The 19,260-nt window shown below is 45.8% G+C and overlaps 1 protein-coding gene across 3 annotated transcripts in view; it reads left to right on the forward strand.

The window, feature by feature from the left end:
- The window catches only part of LOC121575573 (protein CBFA2T2-like), a 50,072-nt gene extending 39,926 nt beyond the window's left edge, over window positions 1–10,146 (forward strand). For all 3 annotated transcript variants that reach the window (XM_041888751.2, XM_045223087.1, XM_045223088.1), the window contains exons 4-11: window positions 112–201; window positions 2,654–2,850; window positions 3,148–3,395; window positions 5,801–5,886; window positions 6,618–6,825; window positions 7,790–7,858; window positions 8,095–8,285; window positions 8,766–10,146. In XM_041888751.2, coding sequence (XP_041744685.1) covers window positions 112–201; window positions 2,654–2,850; window positions 3,148–3,395; window positions 5,801–5,886; window positions 6,618–6,825; window positions 7,790–7,858; window positions 8,095–8,285; window positions 8,766–9,086 — 1,410 coding nt within the window. In that variant the 3' untranslated portion in view covers window positions 9,087–10,146. The remainder of the gene's footprint in view (window positions 1–111; window positions 202–2,653; window positions 2,851–3,147; window positions 3,396–5,800; window positions 5,887–6,617; window positions 6,826–7,789; window positions 7,859–8,094; window positions 8,286–8,765) is intronic.
- The last annotated feature ends 9,114 nt before the right edge of the window (window positions 10,147–19,260 follow it).

The raw sequence follows: 19,260 nt of genomic DNA on the forward strand, positions 1-19,260 counted from the left end.
AGTCTGCAGTTGCTGACGACTGCAACATAGTTGATCTAAAACACGCTCAGTGTTGGAGACTTTGAACCTTGAGAGGGGAACTGTGGTTGGCTGATCTCTCTTCTGTCCCAGAATTCAACGGTCACCATCGAGGAGTTCCACTCGCGGCTCCAAGAAGCCACCAACTTCCCCCTGAGACCCTTCGTCATTCCCTTCCTCAAGGTAACACCTACCTTCTCTCTATTTCCCCTCTCTCTATTTCTCTTTCTATCTGTCTCTCTCTCGTTCTCTCCCTATGTGGTGGAAATATTGATAAACTGAATCCAGGCCTGTGCTGTGCGGACGACAGCGTTCCCCTTTGTCCTCTTCACAAGGCGTTTGATGTTCGGAGGAGGTTTACAATGATTCAAGGACTGCATATAATTAGTCATGAAATCAGGGGTGGAAAAAGCAGATGTTTTGTATTGAAGGAACAGCGAGTGTGCATCCCAAATGCCATCCTCCCCTCAGCAGTCTCCACTGAAAGATTATCTGTCTGTCTTAATGGAAGCTGCTGAGAGGAGAACGGCTCATGATAGTGGCTGGAACGTAGCAAATGGATTGGCATCAAACACCTGGAAACCATGTGTTTGATGTATTTGATACCATTCCAGCTATTCCGCTCCAGCCATTACCACGAGCCCGTCCTCCCCAATTAAGGTGCCACCAACCTCCAGCTAGCTCTGGTCAAAAGTAGTGCACTATATAGGGTACCGTTTGAGACGCAGCCCTATTCCTTTCATGAACCATAGAGGAGCTTCAGAAATCTTGAACTAATAATAATGCAAATATGGTAATAAATAATGAGAAACCGCAAGTACACGGTAGCATTATTACAAATTAGGAAAACATGGACATTTCTCAAATTGAATATTCGACGTCAAGACGTTTGTCATACAAACAGAGAATTGGGGTTGTGAATGTATTTATTTATTGCCTTTCGGTCATTCCCAAGTAACAATATAGTTGTATGCGTTGACTTAACGAGCGACAGGGGTTGCGCTATTTAATTGGGCCGTTGAGTAACTTTGCAACATGGGGGCCTGAAATTGAATACTTATTAAGAGCTACCCTCATGACAAGCCAACATAAATCTTCCAACAAGTCAAATTTCTCAGTGTTTTTGCTCCATTCTTCAGAAGGTGAAAATCAGCTCTTTTTCCATGGTTTACCTCTCCTTCACCTTTCAGAACCCCGACTCTCTGAAAGAATAAAATACATTTTTTCTTCTTCTTAATTTACCAGGCTCCCCAACTTCTCCCGCCCTCCCTCCTTCCCTCCTTAGCACCGTGGCAGTGGATAGCTCGAAAAGAAAGAGGGACAGAGCTCGGAAGTGTGAAACATGACTATAAACCATTCCCTCCCTCCTTTAATGGGGCTCAACAGTGCGCCATATGGACTCTGTGTCGCATTAAAAGAAAGCAGTCATTCAGGCTTGCCCGGCGCCGCCAATTTCGCATCCGCCCAGCAGAGAGAGAGACCGGCGCTTAACTGACAGACAACATATGTGGTGGACTGATGTAGCGGTGGCCCTGGGTAGGGGGGGTAAGGGTCTTAAATGGAGAACGGGGGAATGAGGAAGTCTATAATTATAAGCACACTCGGACCTGTTGCTCATTAAGAGATGGAAAGAGAAATAGAGAGAGGGAGGGAGGGAGGGGCCTGCATCCTCTCATCAGGCTCGGTGGCCATTCTGTTCTGCCTCCGCTCATCACTCTTTTTCTCTCTTTCGCTTGTCCCGCTCTCTTTACCCCCTACGAGGGGGCCTGCGTTCTGATTGCACCATGTGATGTTTGTCTTCCTCCTCTCCTCCTCTGTATCGTTCTGTCCCTCCCTCTTCTCTGTCTCATTTGACCTCCGCAGACTCTCATTCCACTCAGCCTTGCTTCTACTACACACACTCCCTTACATGAAGCCTCATTTCTCCTCCTATGTGTTTGGGTTTTGCAGTGATCTACTGAAAGGTGGGCAGCAGAAACAGTCACGGGGCTTACGCTAGGCAGACAGACTGAGACGGCGGCCATTTTTAACCCCCGTGAGGAGGGGAGAGAGTGTGTGTGTATGCATGTGTGTTAGTCTCTGGCCTCTCAGGGAGAGATCTGCTGTATGTCTTTCTCCCCCTGGGCCTCCTCAGTGATACGTCTCTGCCTAGTGTCTCTGCCGTGTCGCCATGGCATTTCCGTGAGGACTCCGCAGAGGCTCCATGACCATACCGCGATATGTAAATAAGTCGCTGATGCGTTTCAGGTTTTTCACCAAAAAATGACATGTAATGATATTTTGTGGACATGTCAGTTGGATTTAATAGGAAATTCACTTCGAATTTGCACAAGATCAGATCAGCATATTTAACTTTTGATCAGTAAAGTCATAGAGAATGAAGATATTCCCAACTAGTTTTGTCAGCTAAGAAATAGTAGCCAGCTCTTTTATGGCAACAGTATGGCATCTATACTGTCTCCATGATGCCACTGCGTTTCCGTGGCGTTTCCTTGACAGCCGTGATCCCTGTAGTTAGATTTTGTAGGCTTTGAGAAAACATAATTACAGGAACTCACAAGAATACTGTATATTATACTTATCTCGCTCTCTCTCTGCTTTCCAAATGACACTCACCTCCCTTTCCCCCCCCCAGGCCAACCTGCCCCTACTGCAGAGGGAGTTGCTCCACTGTGCGCGTGCGGCCAAGCAGACCCCGGCCCAGTACCTATCCCAACATGAGCACCTCCTGCTCAGCACCACGCTGGCCTCGCCCCCCGACTCCTCAGAACTGCTGCTGGAGCCCAGCGAGAGAGAGAGAGACATGGCCACCAAGAGACACAGCCCTAACAGGTAGGAGGGAGAGAGAGAGACATACAGACAGACAAAATGTACACACACACACACACACACACACACACACACACACCAAGAGCGACACAGTCCCAACAGGTAGGGGAAAGACTGTCATATACATACAGACATATACTGTAGACACACACACACACACACACAGAGATCAGAGAGACAGACACACATCCATGTATAGTTTGCAAGCAGCCCCAAACACAACAGACGGCCCTCCCCAATATCACACGTACACATTTCCACTCTCTCTCATGCCTTCCCTCCCCGACATCTTTCCTGCAGGGCCAAAGAGAATGGCTTCCACGAGCGCCCGCCCGCCCCCCTGGAGCCCCCAACCAAGCGCATCTGCACCATCAGCCCTGCGCCCCGCCACAGCCCGGCCCATCCCCTGCCCCTCAGCGCTCAGCTGCACCCCACGCCGCCCCCACTGCAACACTACGCCCTGGAGGACATCAGCGCCCCCCACCTACTGCACCGTGAGAGCCGGATACTGGAGCTCCGCGAGCTGAAGGACAGGCCCAGACTACCAGGTAGATAAAACACATGTTTACTGTACACACCTACTGGTGGTCCTGTGTGGCTCAGTCGGTAGAGCATGGTGCTTGCAACGCCAAGGGATTGTGGGTTTGATTCCCGCTGGGGCCACCCATACAAAATAATTGGAGAGAGAGACCTCTAAGAAGAGACACACACAAAACAAATACAACCCAGATGCATATACAAGCTCAGGGTTTAGCCCTACATGAACAGATGTAGGTATCCTTGATTCTCTCACATTGATCCCTCTGCTGTTTTCCACAACACTCGTAAGGGATGACTCAAGCAACACAGAGGTTGCATCATAAAACAGCACTCTTTCTCACTCACACACAACCAGCCTTTAGTGTGGTCGATATGAAAGCTGCCAATGGGTGGTCTGTGTGGGTGTCCATGCGAGCAAGTGTGTGTGTGTGGACATGCACAGCAAACGGCATAGAAGTTCTCCGAAGGCCATAAATCCATGGGACCCCACGTGTGCTTAGAAAGTGTGCCAAACTACCCAGGAAGTAGTGTACCTTTGAGAGAAGATTGTATCTAGTTCATTGTAAATCTGCGTGCCATCTGGTCCCTGTCAATGTCAATGGCCAGATGGGATATTCAACAAAGTAGACACACACTCGCATAAACACAGAAGCGAACACACACACACTACCCCCCTAAGGAAACGACAGTAGTTCATGCCGAGGCACACCTTTAGGGAGTCGAAGCAGGGGGGGGGGGGGTTGTTTACGAGCGTTGCGTCCCAAGGTGCAGTAAGCCATCCAGCCTGTTCACCGCCACATCTCAGAGAGCTTTGAACTGGGGAGCGCTGATGAGAAACAGCAGCAGGGGTGGAGACAGGGGAGAAGGAGAGAGGTGTGTGGGGTGGATAGATAGTGTGTGTGTGTGGGGGGGTAGTGTGTGTGACCATTAATGAGCCAATATGTATGTATGTGTGTGTTTGTTCCTTTTTGTTGTTCAAGTGTGTATTTGTGTCTTTGAATGTTGTGTTATATGTTTGTCTGTTCGTGTGTGTTTGCCTCTCTTTGTGTGTTTGTGTGTGCTATCTCTTCCCTGCACTCATCCAAACCAGAGCGGGTATCAGCTCTGCTTAGCCAGGGGGTGGCTGTGTTTAGAAGTGGGCCTGCGCCACACGGCCTGAACAGCTCCCTCCATGGAATGCTGCTGGCTTCAGACCATGGGGAGGGGATGCCCACTACTCCCCGACAGTTACCCAGCCACAGGAGGCAGAAATGGGGAGGAGAGGGGGGTGGGGATGGTGTCGGTGGTTTTACACTGACAGCTGACCTCCAGATGTGGGGGAGTCCCAGCGCTGCTGCATGCCGTGACTGGGCCCGGGGTCTGGTTCTCATTAAAAGACCTCGCTCTGTCCCCTCTCCCTCTGTCTTTCATCCGCTCGCTCTCTCTTTCTTTATCGCTCTTCTTTCTTTTCATCTCTTTTCATCTCTTTTTTTTAAACTCTTTCTTAGTTTTTACGTCTCTCGCTCTGATATACACTGAGTGTACAAAACATTAGGAACACCTTCCTAATATTGAGTTGCACCCGCTTTTGCCCTCAGAACAGCTTCAACTCGTCAGGGCATGGACTCGACAAGGTGTCGAAAGCGTTCCACAGGGATGCTTACCCATGTTGACTCCAATGCTTCCCACAGTTGTGTCAAGTTGGCTGGATGTCCTTTGGGTGGTGGACCATACTTGATACACACGGAAACTGTTGAGCGTGAAAAACCCAGCAGTGTTGCAGTTCTCGACACAAACCGGTGCGCCTGGCATCCCTGATCATACCCCGTTCAAAGGCACTTAAATATTTTGTCTTGCCCATTCACCCTCTGAATAGCACACATACACAATCCATGTCTCAATTGTCTCAATGCTTAAAAATACTTATTTAACCTGTCTCCTCCCCATCATCTACACTGATTTGAAATGGATTTAACAAGTGACATCAATAAGGAATCATAGCTTTCACCTGGATTCACCTGGTCAGTCTATGTCATGGAAAGAGCAGGTGTTCCTAATGTTTTGTATTCTCAGTATTGCCCTTATCCCCTACTGAATATCTCTCTCTCTCTCTCCCCTCCCTTCTATCCTTAACTCTTTTGCCACTCTTCGTCTTTCACTCCTCCTCTTCCTCTCTCTTGTGTATGAGGAAGCGAAACAGTAAAGCTAGTAGCGAGATGGTAGACCACAGCTTGTCACTAAGCTATGGTCATGACATGGAATGTTGTTGTGAAATAAGACCATCTAAATGTTATTGTGGGATTGACTATTATGATTAATGGACACCACTTTCACCCCCTTCTCTCCGCCTCTCTTCCTGACATATTCATTTGTAATGACGTGTTCCTTTTTAATCACCACTTTAATCTTTCATTTGTCTCGTCTTTCTAATCAGGCACTAACGGGGGCTACCGCGAGGAGCCCGTGGACCACAGGCTGACAGACAGAGAGTGGGCCGACGAGTGGAGGCATCTGGATCATGTAAGTACTGCTGCTGACAGTAGACGCCGCTACCACCACTGGAACTATAAGTGCCGTAGCTCCTCTCAATGCCTGGTGGAACCATCGAGGCTGTGTCAGACTGGGTGTCCCGTTCACAGTGGTGGACTTGTGTTAAAGCAATCGGCTGTCTACATTCGAGAGCCTTGCGCTCCAGTAGTGATTGACTGCGCAAAGCAGGAGTCCTACCCAATGAAATGATATTTATTTTGTCTCACAAAACAGGCCTGTGTATTGAGACTCGTTATGCACCCCAATTAACACTACTGTATATAGCTATTACTTAGCCCCACGTTATGACATATACCACAGGAGGTTGGTGGCACCTTAATTGGGGAGGACGGGATCATGGTAATGGCTGGAGAAGAATGAGTAGAATGGGATCAAATACATGGTTTCCAGGTGTTTGATGCTATACCATTGGCTCCATTCCGGACATTATTATGAGCCGTCCTCCCCTCAGCAGCCTCCACTGACATATACTGTATCTGCAGAGGTAAGCTATATCTACTGCAGTAGTGTAGATATAGGACATATTTTGTGGTTGGACATTTGGAAAATTGGGTGGGCCAGAACTGAAGCCCTCCATTGTATCTACTTGCTATCTAAAAGGCTCTAATATCAAAATCAATTAAGATTAAAAATATATATATATACAAAAATGGATCTCTCTGAAGGTCCCCTCTTTCTGTCTCCGTCCCTCCCGTCTCCAGGTGTTGAACTGCATCGTGGACATGGTGGAGAAGACGCGGCGCTCGGTGGCCGTGCTGCGCCGCTGCCAGGAGTCCGACCGCGAGGAGCTCAACTACTGGCGGCGGCGCTCCAGCGAGCAGGAGGACCCCCGCAAGGGAGGGGCCGCCACCATGCCCGCGCCCTTCTCCAAGACCCACAGCCCCCACACGGCCGAGGGACTCACCAATGGTGGGTGGTCTTCTGTCTTTACATTATAACTAACTCTTATGAGCTCAAATCCATGGGTGAGAAGTTAAGTTCATTTCTACCCTTAGGATTTGGCCTTGAATGAATCAATGCATTATATATATATATATAGATCTGTCGATCAGGTGTGTATCTTGTCAGGTGGGATTCCTGGGGTAAGGGATTAAAAACTAGTAGGCCCCTTGATGGTGAGCTGCTGAAGCAACCGCCTGCTACTGAGCTCCCACAAGGTCGCACACATAAACCCACTGCCCTCTGGTGTTCATCTACAGAACTACACCCATCAACACACTAATGACACATTTCGAAACCTATACAGGATGCATTCCAAATGGCATCATATTCTGTATATTGGTAAGGAATAAGCTGCCATTTGGGATGCAGACTCAGTCTTGCTGGCAGTGTTTGTCTCTCAGTGCTCGTCTGCTCCTCTCTCCTGGGCCCATGCTGCTCCATGGCCCCCAGACAGGTGCCAACGCTGCCCCCGTCCAGATTGGCCACAGAAGGCCCTGGCAGTGACAGCCTGCCATCCTGTAAGACCCAGAGCTGGCTGCCCGCCGCCCGGCCGGAGTGCCATCTGTGTGCCCAGCAGTGTGTCTGGGCACAGTGTACACAGTCCAAACCCAGCCCGGGCACCACAGAGCTTGGGCATGGGTCTGGATTGAGAAGAGCAGCTCAGAGAGAGAGAGAAAAGAGAGAGAAGAGAGGGATAAAGAGTGAGAGTGAAAACAAACAGGATGTAGCTACAGCTTGGTTGTCAGCTCCTCTGCCCTAGCCAATGTACTCCTTCTTCAAGCTGCCCGGCTATTCGGTTAATTTGGACAACTGGGGAAGGTTGAATTGGTGTGGTTAGTGAGGGGATTGTATATCCCAAGTAAATAGAGCGGATGGTGCTATCTCACACAAGTCTGCCGGGTGCTAACTTTTTTTTTTTTTTTTTTTTCAGAATCCCAGAGAGACTTTGCGCCGCGGCCTGGCTCGGGCTACGTGCCGGATGAGATCTGGAGAAAAGCTGGTAAGGGCAGGTACAACAGTGTTCAATGTCCCGTGTGTGCATTCAACATGAAATGTTCTTCTTCTTCCCCTCTCTATCTCTTTTTCTCTCCCTCTCTCGCTCATGAAAAAAATAACATATATTTCAATATACATTTCATATAAAGGAGCCCCCTTCATCCATCTATTAGAACCACTATGTATCCTAAAACCACCACATGGACTAAAACCTGACCCCCTGTGTGCCCTCTCTCACAGAAGAGGCAGTGAATGAAGTAAAGCGTCAGGCCATGGACGAGGTGCAGAAGGCTGTGGCTGAGGCGGAGCAGAAGGCCTTTGAGATGATCACGGCTGAGCGCGCCAAGATGGAGAAGACGCTGTCCGAGGCCAAGAGGAAGGCCACCGAGGACGCCATCCAGGTCATCAACGAGCAGGAGGACTCCAGCGAGGTTCGGAGGATAGATTAGTGCATAAGTACATAACTGTGTACACTCTTAGGAAAAAAAAGGTGCTATCTAGAACCTTAAAGGGTTCTTCGGCTGTCCCCATAGGAGAACCCTTTGAAGAAACCTTTTCTGGTTCCAGGTAGAACCCATGTAGAACCCTTTCCACAGAGGGTTCTACATGGAACCTGAAAGGGTTCTCCTATGGGGACAGCTGAACTGTTTTGGAACCCTTTTTCTAAGTGTACACACATACTGTGAAGAGAGAGTCATAGTGAGCACATATGAATAATAGTCAAAGCTGCAGGACATGTAGATGCACTACTGTGGTATTTACATACTACTTGCCTAGTATACTTTGTCCATTTCTCCATAAATATAGTGTACACACACTCTTCCTCTCCCCCTGCACGTAGTCTACACATACACAGCTGTAGTCTATTATTTATCTCTATACTAAACCTCTCCATTTCGCTCTCCCTGCAGTGCTGCTGGAACTGTGGGCGCAAGGCCAGCGAGACGTGCAGCGGCTGCAACGCGGCGCGCTACTGCGGCTCCTTCTGCCAACACAAGGACTGGGAGCGCCACCACCTCATCTGCAGCCCCGGCCTGCAGGCCCAGCCCAAGCCTGTGTCCGCCATCACCGCAGCCAGGGCCGCTGCGGCCGCTGCAGATGTTACCACAGGGGCCAAGGCCCCAGAGAGTGTACCAACCGCTGCCAGCCCTGGGGGGGAGAAGGGGTCGAATGCCTCTCGTTCCTCCACCCCGTCCACTCCTACATCAGTGTCAGAGAGCAACGGGCACTAAGACTAGGACCATGGAGGGTGGTAGTGATACTGGCTCTCACTCAAGATGGCCTCCGTTCCCCTTTTCCTTCCATTCTGTTGTTCGTGACTGTTCATAATGGACGCCCCAAAATGGCTTCCTTGCTCTGTTTCCCGTTCCTCTCGAACCGCTGACAGGTGAAAGAAGCTAGTGTACATTGTTCCATCGTTTTGGCTTTCACCAGACAAATAACTTTAGGTCAGCGGTTGTGAGGGAGTGGAGACGAGGGAAGGAAGCTGTTTTGAAGAATTACGATGACCCAATGTCTGTGACATGAAGTGATGTCACAGACATTGCGTGAAAGGAGGAGGAAATTAGGTCATGTTACACCCAGAAAGAGGAGAAACTGTGGGGAAGGGAGGGATTGCTTTTGTAATGGTGGGCAGAAGACACTCATCTGCTTTGGGACTCGGAGGATCCATTTTCAACAGTTGGACAAACAGACAATCCACCTGACAGATGGACACTTGTTTCACTTCATCCAAAATAACAATCCCAAACAGAGATGAGACGACTAAGGACTGACTTCAGACAATGTTTTTGTCATTTGTATTGTTTTAAGAGGACTGAGGGGGATGTATGAGATTTGGAACGGTCATTTATACCCAAGGGTGAAAGTGATGGTTGAAGTACATATTTCCTAGTTTACTGTTGTGTTTGTATATAAAGCTAAGGGAAAAGAGGGTTATGGGTCTGTGTTGACAGTACCAGAGTTCCTCATCGTGGAAAGACATTTTGGAGGTGACACGATAGTGAAGTCACCTCCACAATCCTGTTTGTATAGCTACTTTTCTTGATCGCACAAGTTATTCGTCAGGTTCCTTTTTGTGTGTGTGTACGTACACGTGTCAAAACGGTTGTGCCGTCGGTGGATATTGTAAACTAAAACATTACTACGAATTTCAGAGCAATATAAAAAAATACAAAGTGTTCAGGTATTCACAAGCTGTTATGCATCACCAAAGTTTTCAATTGCTAAACAAGTGTCATTGCCTGTAACTGTCTATTGTTGTACACAGAATAAATATACAGAAACACTGTTTCTTGTCTTGTTCTATGATGCGTATAGTTATCTATTGTCATTTTCACCCATTTGTCCACACTGAGCTTATAGAATAAATAAGATGGTAAGATAGAAAATAGTGTAAGGTGTAAAGATGAAGAAACTGCACATTTCTAGAAGTTTAGCAATCTACTACAGTCATTGCTTAGCTTCATGTCACCCGTTGTACAATTCTGGGTCAGATGTCTTCAGATTTTATGAAGTTTGCACCGGTTTTCCATCAGGAATATAATACTGTATTAGGTACAGTATAGTCTAAATAAAAGTATGCTTCATTTACTTTTTTATGAATGATTAATTCATCCCACTGGGGCAATTATTTACAATTAATAAATAAGTAGAAGATATATAATACACATGAATTAAAGTATATTAAAGTAGCTTATTGTTTTTTGCTTCCCTATTTACCTCTGGAAAAAGTTCAAAGTTCACACTGGTGCAACATTAGTGACTCTTCTCTGGCCCTCTTTTGACAGCATTTGAAACAGTTGGTTTTAGATTGTTGGATGACTTACAGTACCAGTCAAAAGTTTGGACACACCTACTCATTCAAGGGTTTTTCCAAACTATGAAATAACACATATGGAATCATGTAGTAAGCAAAAAAGTGTTAAACAAATACAGTGAGGGAAAAAAGTATTTGATCCCCTGCTGATTTTGTACGTTTGCCCACTGACAAAGAAATTATCAGTCTATAATTTTAATGGTAGGTTTATTTGAACAGTGAGAGACAGAATAACAACAAAAAAATCCAGAAAAATGCATGTCAAAAATGTTATAAATTGATTTGCATTTTAATGAGGGAAATAAGTATTTGACCCCCTCTCAATCAGAAAGATTTCTGGCTCCCAGGTGTCTTTTATACAGGTAACGAGCTGAGAATAGGAGCACTCTCTTAAAGGGAGAGCTCCTAATCTCAGTTTGTTACCTGTACAAAAGACACCTGTCCACAGAAGCAATCAATCAGATTCCAAACTCTCCACCAAGACCAAACTCTCTTGGCCAAGACCAAAGAGCTCTCCAAGGATGTCAGGGACAAGATTGTAGACCTACACAAGGCTGGAATGGGCTACAAGACCATCGCCAAGCAGCTTGGTGAGAAGGTGACAACAGTTGGTGCGATTATTCGCAAATGGAAGAAACACGAAATAACTGATAATCTCCCTCGGCCTGGGGATCCATGCAAGATCTCACCTCGTGGAGTTGCAATGATCATGAGAACGGTGAGGAATCAGCCCAGAACTACACGGGAGGATCTTGTCAATGATCTCAAGGCAGCTGGGACCATAGTCACCAAGAAAACAATTGGTAACACACTACGCCGTGAAGGACTGAAATCCTGCAGCGCCCGCAAGGTCCCCCTGCTCAAGAAAGCACATATACAGGGCCGTCTGAAGTTTGCCAATGAACATCTGAATGATTCAGAGGAGAACTGGGTGAAAGTGTTGAGGTCAAAGAAGACCAAAATGGAGCTCTTTGGCATCAACTCAACTCGCCGTGTTTGGAGGAGGAAGGATGCTGCCTATAACCCCAAGAACACCATCCCCACCGTCAAACATGGAGGTGGAAACATTATGCTTTGGGGGTGTTTTTCTGCTAAGGGGACAGGACAACTTCACCGCATCAAAGGGACGATGGACGGGGCCATGTACCATCAAATCTTGGGTGAGAACCTCCTTCCCTCAGCCAGGGCATTGAAAATGGGTCGTGGATGGGTATTCCAGCATGACAATGACCCAAAACACACGGCCAAGGCAACAAAGGAGTGGCTCAAGAAGAAGCACATTAAGGTCCTGGAGTGGCCTAGCCAGTCTACAGACCTTAATCCCATAGAAAATCTGTGGAGGGAGCTGAAGGTTCGAGTTGCCAAAACGTCAGCCTCGAAACCTTAATGACTTGGAGAAAATCTGCAAAGAGGAGTGGAACAAAATCCCTCCTGAGATGTGTGCAAACCTGGTGGCCAACTACAAGAAACGTCTGACCTCTGTGATTGCCAACAAGGGTTTTGCCACCAAGTACTAAGTCATGTTTTGCAGAGGGGTCAAATACTTATTTCCCTCATTAAAATGCAAATCAATTAATAACATTTTTGACATGCGTTTTTCTGGATTTTTTTGTTGTTATTCTGTCTCTCACTGTTCAAATAAACCTACCATTAAAATAATAGACTGATCATGTCTTTGTCAGTGGGCAAACGTACAAAATCAGCAGGGGATCAAATACTTTTTTCCCCTCACTGTATATTTCATATTTGAGATTCTTCAAATAGCCACCCTTTGCCTTGACAGCTTTGCACACTTGGTATTCTCTCAACCAGCTTCACCTGGAATGTTTTTCCAACAGTCTTGAAGAAGCTCCCACATATGCTGAGCACTTGTTGGCTGCTTTTCCTTCACTCTGTGGTCCGACTCATCCCAAACTATCTCAATTGGGTTGAGATCGGGGTATTGTGGAGGCCAGGTCATCTGATGCAGCACTCCATCCCTCTCCTTCTTGGTAAAATAGCCCTTACACAGCCTGGAGGTGTGTTGGGTCATTGTCCTGTTGAAAAACAAATGATAGTCCCACTAAGCCCAAACCAGATGGGATGGCGTATCACTGCAGAATGCTGTGGTAGCCATGATGGTTAAGTGTGCCTTGAATTCTAAATAAATCACAGACAGTGTCACCAGCAAAGCACCCCCACACCATAACACCTCCTCCTCCATGTTTTACAGTGGGAAATACACATGCGGAGATCATCCGTTCACCCACATCGCGTCTCACAAAGCCACGGCGTTGGAAACAAAAATCTCAAATTTGGACTCCAGACCGAAGGACAAATTTCCACCGATCTAATGTCCATTGCTCGTGTTTCTTGGCCCAAGCAAGTCTCTTCTTATTATTGGTGTCCTTTAGTAGTGGTTTCTTTGCAGCAATTCGACCATGAAGGCCTGATTCACACAGCCCCCACTGAACAGTTGAGGTTGAGATGTGTCTGTGACTTGAACTCTGTGAAGCATTTCTTTGGGCTGCAATTTCTGAGGCTGGTAACTCTAATGAACTTATCCTCTGCAGCAGAGGTAACTCTGCCCCCCCTTTGGTGTAAAGGTACAAAATGGTGTGGAAAGGATCGAGGCCATTTCTCCTGAGAATCAATTATTCCAAATCAATTCAAATCAAATCCAATTTTATTGGTCACATACACATATTTAGCAGATGTTATTGCGGGTGTAGCGAAATGCTTGTGTTCCTAGCTCCAACAGTGTAGTAGTATTTAACAATTCACAACAATACACAAATCTAAAAGTAAAATAATGGAATTAAGAAATATATAAATATTAGGACGAGCAATGTCGGAGTGGCATTGACTAAAATACAGTAGAATAGAATACAGTATATACATATGAAATGAGTAAAGCAGTATGTAAACATTATTAAAGTGACTAGTGTTCCATTATTAAAGTGACCAGTGCAGCAGCCTCTTAAGGTGCAGGGTTATTAACCGGGTGGTAGTCGGCTAGTGATGGCTATTTAACAGTCTAATGGCCTTGAGATAGAAGCTGTTTTTCAGTCTCTCGGTCCCAGCTTTGATGCACCTGTACTGACCTCCCCTTCTGGATGGTAACGGGGTGAACAGGCAGTGGCTCGGGTGGTTGATGTCCTTGATGATCTTTTGGCCTTCCTGTGACATTGGTTGCTGTAGGTGTCCTGGAGGGCAGGTAGTTTGCCCCCAGTGATGCGTTGGGCAGACCGCACCACCCTCTGGAGAGCCCTGCGGTTGCGGGCGGTACAGTTGCCGTACCAGGCGATGATACACCCCGACAGGATGCTCTCAATTGTGCATCTGCAAAAGTTTGTGAGGGGCTAAGCCCTTCAGCCTCCTGAGGTTGAAGAGGCGCTGTTGTGCATTCTTCACCACACTGTCTGTGTGGGTGGACCATTTCAGATTGTCAGTGATGTTTACGCTGAGGAACTTGAAGCGTTTCACCTTCTCCACTGCGGTCCCATCGATGTGGATAGGGGCGTGCTCCATCTGCTGTTTCCTGAAGTCCACGATCAGCTCCTTCGTTTTGTTGACGTTGAGGGAGAGGGTATTTTCCTGGCACCACTCTGCCAGGGCCCTCACCTCCTCCCTGTAGGCTGTCTCGTCATTGTTGGTAATCAGGCCTACTACTGTTGTGCCGTCTGCAAACTTGATGATTGAGTTGGAGGCGTGCTTGGCCACGCAGTCATGGGTGAACAGGGAGTACAGGAGGGGGCTGAGCACACACCCTTGTGGGGCCCCTGTGTTGAGGATCAGTGAAGTGGAGGTGTTGTTTCCTACCTTCACCACCTGGGGGCAGCCCGTCAGGAAGTCCAGGACCCAGTTGCACAGGGCGGGGTTCAGACCCAAGGCCCTGAGCTTAGTGATGAGCTTGGAGGGTACTATGGTGTTGAAGACTGAGCTATAGTCAATGAACAGCATTCTACAGTCCCTCCTGTAGCTCAGTTGGTAGAGCATGGCGCTTGCAACGCCAGGGTTGTGGGTTCGATTCCCACGGGGGCCAGTATGAGAAATGTATGCACTCACTAACTGTAAGTCGCTCTGGATAAGAGCGTCTTGTAAAATGTATTCCTCTTGTTCAGATGGGATTGTGCAGTGCGATTGCATTGTCTGTATCTATTGGTGCGGTATGCAAATTGAAGTGGGTCTAGGGTGTCAGGTAAGGTAGAGGTGATATTATCCTTAACTAGCCTCTCAAAGCACTTGGTGATGACAGAAGTGAGTGCTGCGGGGCGATAGTCATTTAGTTCAGTTGATGCCAAAGAGCTCCATTTTGGTCTCATCCGACCACAACACTTTCACCCAGTTCTCCTCTGAATCATTCAGATGTTCATTGGCAAACTTCAGACGGCCCTGTATATGTGCTTTCTTGAGCAGGGGGACCTTGCGGGAGCTGCAGGATTTCAGTCCTTCACGGCGTAGTGTGTTACCAATTGTTTTCTTGGTGACTATGGTCCCAGCTGCCTTGAGATCATTGACAAGATCCTCCCGTGTAGTTCTGGGCTGATTCCTCACCGTTCTCATGATCATTGCAACTCCACAAGGTGAGATCTTGCATGGAGCCCCAGGCCGAGGGAGATTGACAGTTATTTTGTGTTTCTTCCATTTGCGAATAATCGCACCAACTGTTGTTACCTTCTCACCAAGCTGCTTGGCGATGGTCTTGTAGCCCATTCCAGCCTTGTGTAGGTCTACAATCTTGTCCCTGACATCCTTGGCCATGGTGGAGAGTTTGGAATCTGATTGATTGATTGCTTCTGTGGACAGGTGTCTTTTATACAGGTAACAAGCTGAGATTAGGAGCACTCCCTTTAAGAGTGTGCACCTAATCTCAGCTCGTTACCTGTATAAAAGACACCTGGGAGCCAGAAATCTTTCTGATTGAGAGGGGGTCAAATACTTATTTCCCTCATTAAAATGCAAATCAATTTATAACATTTTTGACATGCGTTTTTCTTTCAAATAAACCTACCATTAAAATTATAGACTGATCATTTCTTTGTCAGTGGGCAAACGTACAAAATCAGCAGGGGATCAAATACTTTTTTCCCTCACTGTATATACACATACATACACATACATACATATACGCATATACATACATATATATATACATATATAGCCTTTAAAAATATATATATTTCCCTTTATTATTTTCCAACCCCACCATCCCTTCCCTAATTGGAGTAAACTAGTGAACAACAATGCTTAGGCCTCTACTTCATGCTTATACATACTATATACATTTTATGGACACAGTCAATAATTATATTTTGTTTGTTTTTACTCCTGAACTTCCTCCGATCATTTTCATGATGTCCATCTGGTATGCTTCTATATGCCATATCTTTCTAACTGTGCTCTTTCACAAAAGCTCACAATATATAACCTATATACTTATTATGGACACAGCATGTCTTACACTAGTTATCTTGTTGTTATTAGTTGTTGTTATTAGTCCCATCCTTCAGCTTCATTCAACACCTCCCATCTATCTCTTAACACCATCCATATTGGATTTCTATTTGCCATATATTTTTCAACTGTACTGTGATGTTTTACAAAAGTTCTGAACCTTTCTATTCTCATTGTTTCTACAGTTTGTGAATTGAAAATAAACATTTTTTGCAAAAAGTATTATTATATTATTGATTGATTGACTATGACTTTTCAGATCACCCAGTAGTGCTGTCTGCAGGGTCAGCTCCATGCAAATATTGCAATCCTTCAGCCATTCCTGGACTTGTGTCCAGAAACAAGCTACAAATGGACAGTACCAAAACAAATGATCTAATAATTCTGTCTCTTCACAGCCAAATCTGCAGAGCTGGGAAGATTGTATCCCCCATACAAATAACATTCTATTGGTAGCAAGAATTTTATATAATAATTTAAATTGAAAAATTCTAAGTTTTGAATCCGGCGTCGTTTTGCATATCAGTTCATAAACACTATGCCATGGAATCGGTACGTCAAAAATCTCTTCCCAACTATTTTGCAATCTATATGGGACGGCTGTCAAACTTTTGGTTCTTAAATGAAACGGGTAAACTTTTTTATTTATCACAATTTTCTTTAACCAATTATGTTCTTTAATGCAAGGCCGACAGACAAGTTCCTTACTTTTTCCTCCTTCCACTTTCCTCTTCCATTTATATTTCTTATCATATTCTGCTATGCATAATGCAGTCTACTTTGCATCTCTGCGGTCCATAAATATTTACTAGTCCTTGAAATTGATTGTGATCAGGGATTCATATGCAAAGGTTGAGATCAACATGTTGATGGGGGGACTTGCTGGTAATACCATAGTACACCAGTAGGTGGTGGTAAAACACTTCCACACAATTCAATCCACACGAGGGTTTGGGCCAATTCCATTTCGACATAGTTTCAGGTAATGAGTTGAAATTCACATCATGATCATAGTATGAAGATACTGACGATTGTTTTCAATTATGATTTGGCTTTTGTTGAAAAATGATATCCCTCACTACTTACAGTAATATAGTACAGTAATATAGCGTACATATATGCATGAAAATGCATAAAGTTGATCTCTTAGGTATAGTTGGAGATTGATGTAATTCCTCTTTAACGCATGTATGTGTAATGGCTCATGTTACAGCCCAGCTTCATAATACTGATGTTTGGACATTACCACTATATTCTGTCTGAGTCTATCAACAACAGCCAAGATAAGTACAAAATCATTTTATCCTATGTACCTTCTACATTTTTAAGTGAACTATCCCTTTAAGACTGTAGCTTCGCTGTATGTGAGTGTATTAAGATGTCTGCTAGAAGGTCTGGAACTTTAGAGAGGTGGAAGTGCACTCCCCCTGGAAACAAGTTGGCTGTTACAAGCCCCACTGGCTGTTCCCCCTCAATCACTAGTACACTAGCCTTTCCTGTCAGGAACTAAGAACATGGGACAGTATATATAATTTTGTTGAGGAAAGATAAAAGGGTAATCTCAAACCCCTCCCAACCTCACCATCCATCTAATTTGTAGAATTACAGAAATACAACTAGCATCAAGGAAATCTTCAGTAAGATGCAACACTGACAGTAAATAATACAAAAGACTAGTTATTATCCCGAGTGGCGCAGTGGTCTAAGGCACTGCATCACAGTGCTAGCTGTGCCACTAGAGATCCTGGTTCGAATCGTAGCTGGCCACGACCGGGAGACCCATGGGGCGGCGCGCAATTGGTCCAAGGTAGGGGAGGGAATCGCCGGCAGGGATGTAGCTCAGTTGATAGAGCATGGCATTTGCAACGTCAGGGTTGTGGGTTCGATTCCCACAGGGGGTATGAAAAAAAATTATGTATGCACTAACTGTAAGTCGCTCTGGATAAGAGCGTCTGTTAAATGACTAAAATGTAATTATAATTGTTCCACTTTTTATTATGTATATTTTATATAGGAACAATCGGAGCTCAGAGTCTAGATACCATTTTGATATAGATATCATAGTGTTTGTGGTGTTCCCCTCACATCGGGAAGAGCAGGAAACGACTGAATAAGTTGTATTTATCACCATTATATTTAGAGGGGAGAGCATGTAGACCAAGTCTCCCTCCTCCAGCTCTAGTCACTCCATTGGATACATTCTCAGCGTTTCCGTGATTATTGTACTGCTCTGGCCTCATTATACCCTGGTCCTTCATGAACAAGGGTACGACCACATACTGCCATGAGCTGTTGTCCATGGCACTGAATCTGTAGACTTCTCTCACTGGTGCTGGGAAGATAATGTACCTGCATCAGATGGAAAACAGAGAGAGATACACTGTCTGTCTATCATAGACACTGGAGCAGGCTGTTAGTGATGTTGGCCTCCAGCTGGCCTCTGTGGACACGTGTGGTTTATTTTGTAGATTGGTACGTGAAATTGGGCTGTAGGCTTGGATAGTGTTGGTGATGACTTTGGGGTAGACCACAGTGGTATTGAAGGGTCCCACTATTTTACCTAAACCAGCAGAGAATGCCACCTTTGGTCTCGCTGTGAATACAGGGGAGGGACACAGATTTGTGATATTAAGCACTATTGTACGTACGCAGTTAGCCTAGCGGTTAGAGCGTTGGGCCAGTAACCGAAAGGTCACTGGTTTGAATACCCGAGCCGACAAGGTGAAAAATCTGTTGATGTGCCGTACTACTATGGCTGACCCTGTAAAACAACACATTTCACTGCACCTATCCGGTATTTGTGACAATAAAACATCTTATTATTTATTTAGCACAAATGACTTTACCACAGGTGATTAAAGCACATATTCAATATTGCAAAGACATTGAACTATGCTACATTGAAGCAAAAAGAAATTGCTCCTCCACCTGGCTTTCACTGGCTGTCACTGTGGCCCCCATGGCTGGCAGGATGATGTTTATTGTCATGAGTCTTGCCCTGGAGGCAGAACTGAGCGGTTTCCGCTAGATGGGCCAACTGCAAAGTCAAATTGGCTATATACAGTGCATTCGGAAAGTATTCAAGTACCCCTTGACTTTTTCCGCATTTTGTTACGTTACAGCCTAAAATGGTTTAAACGTTTCCCCCCCCC

This window comes from Coregonus clupeaformis, chromosome 10 (assembly GCF_020615455.1).
Source record: "Coregonus clupeaformis isolate EN_2021a chromosome 10, ASM2061545v1, whole genome shotgun sequence".
In the NCBI taxonomy this organism is placed as follows: Eukaryota; Metazoa; Chordata; class Actinopteri; order Salmoniformes; family Salmonidae; genus Coregonus; species Coregonus clupeaformis.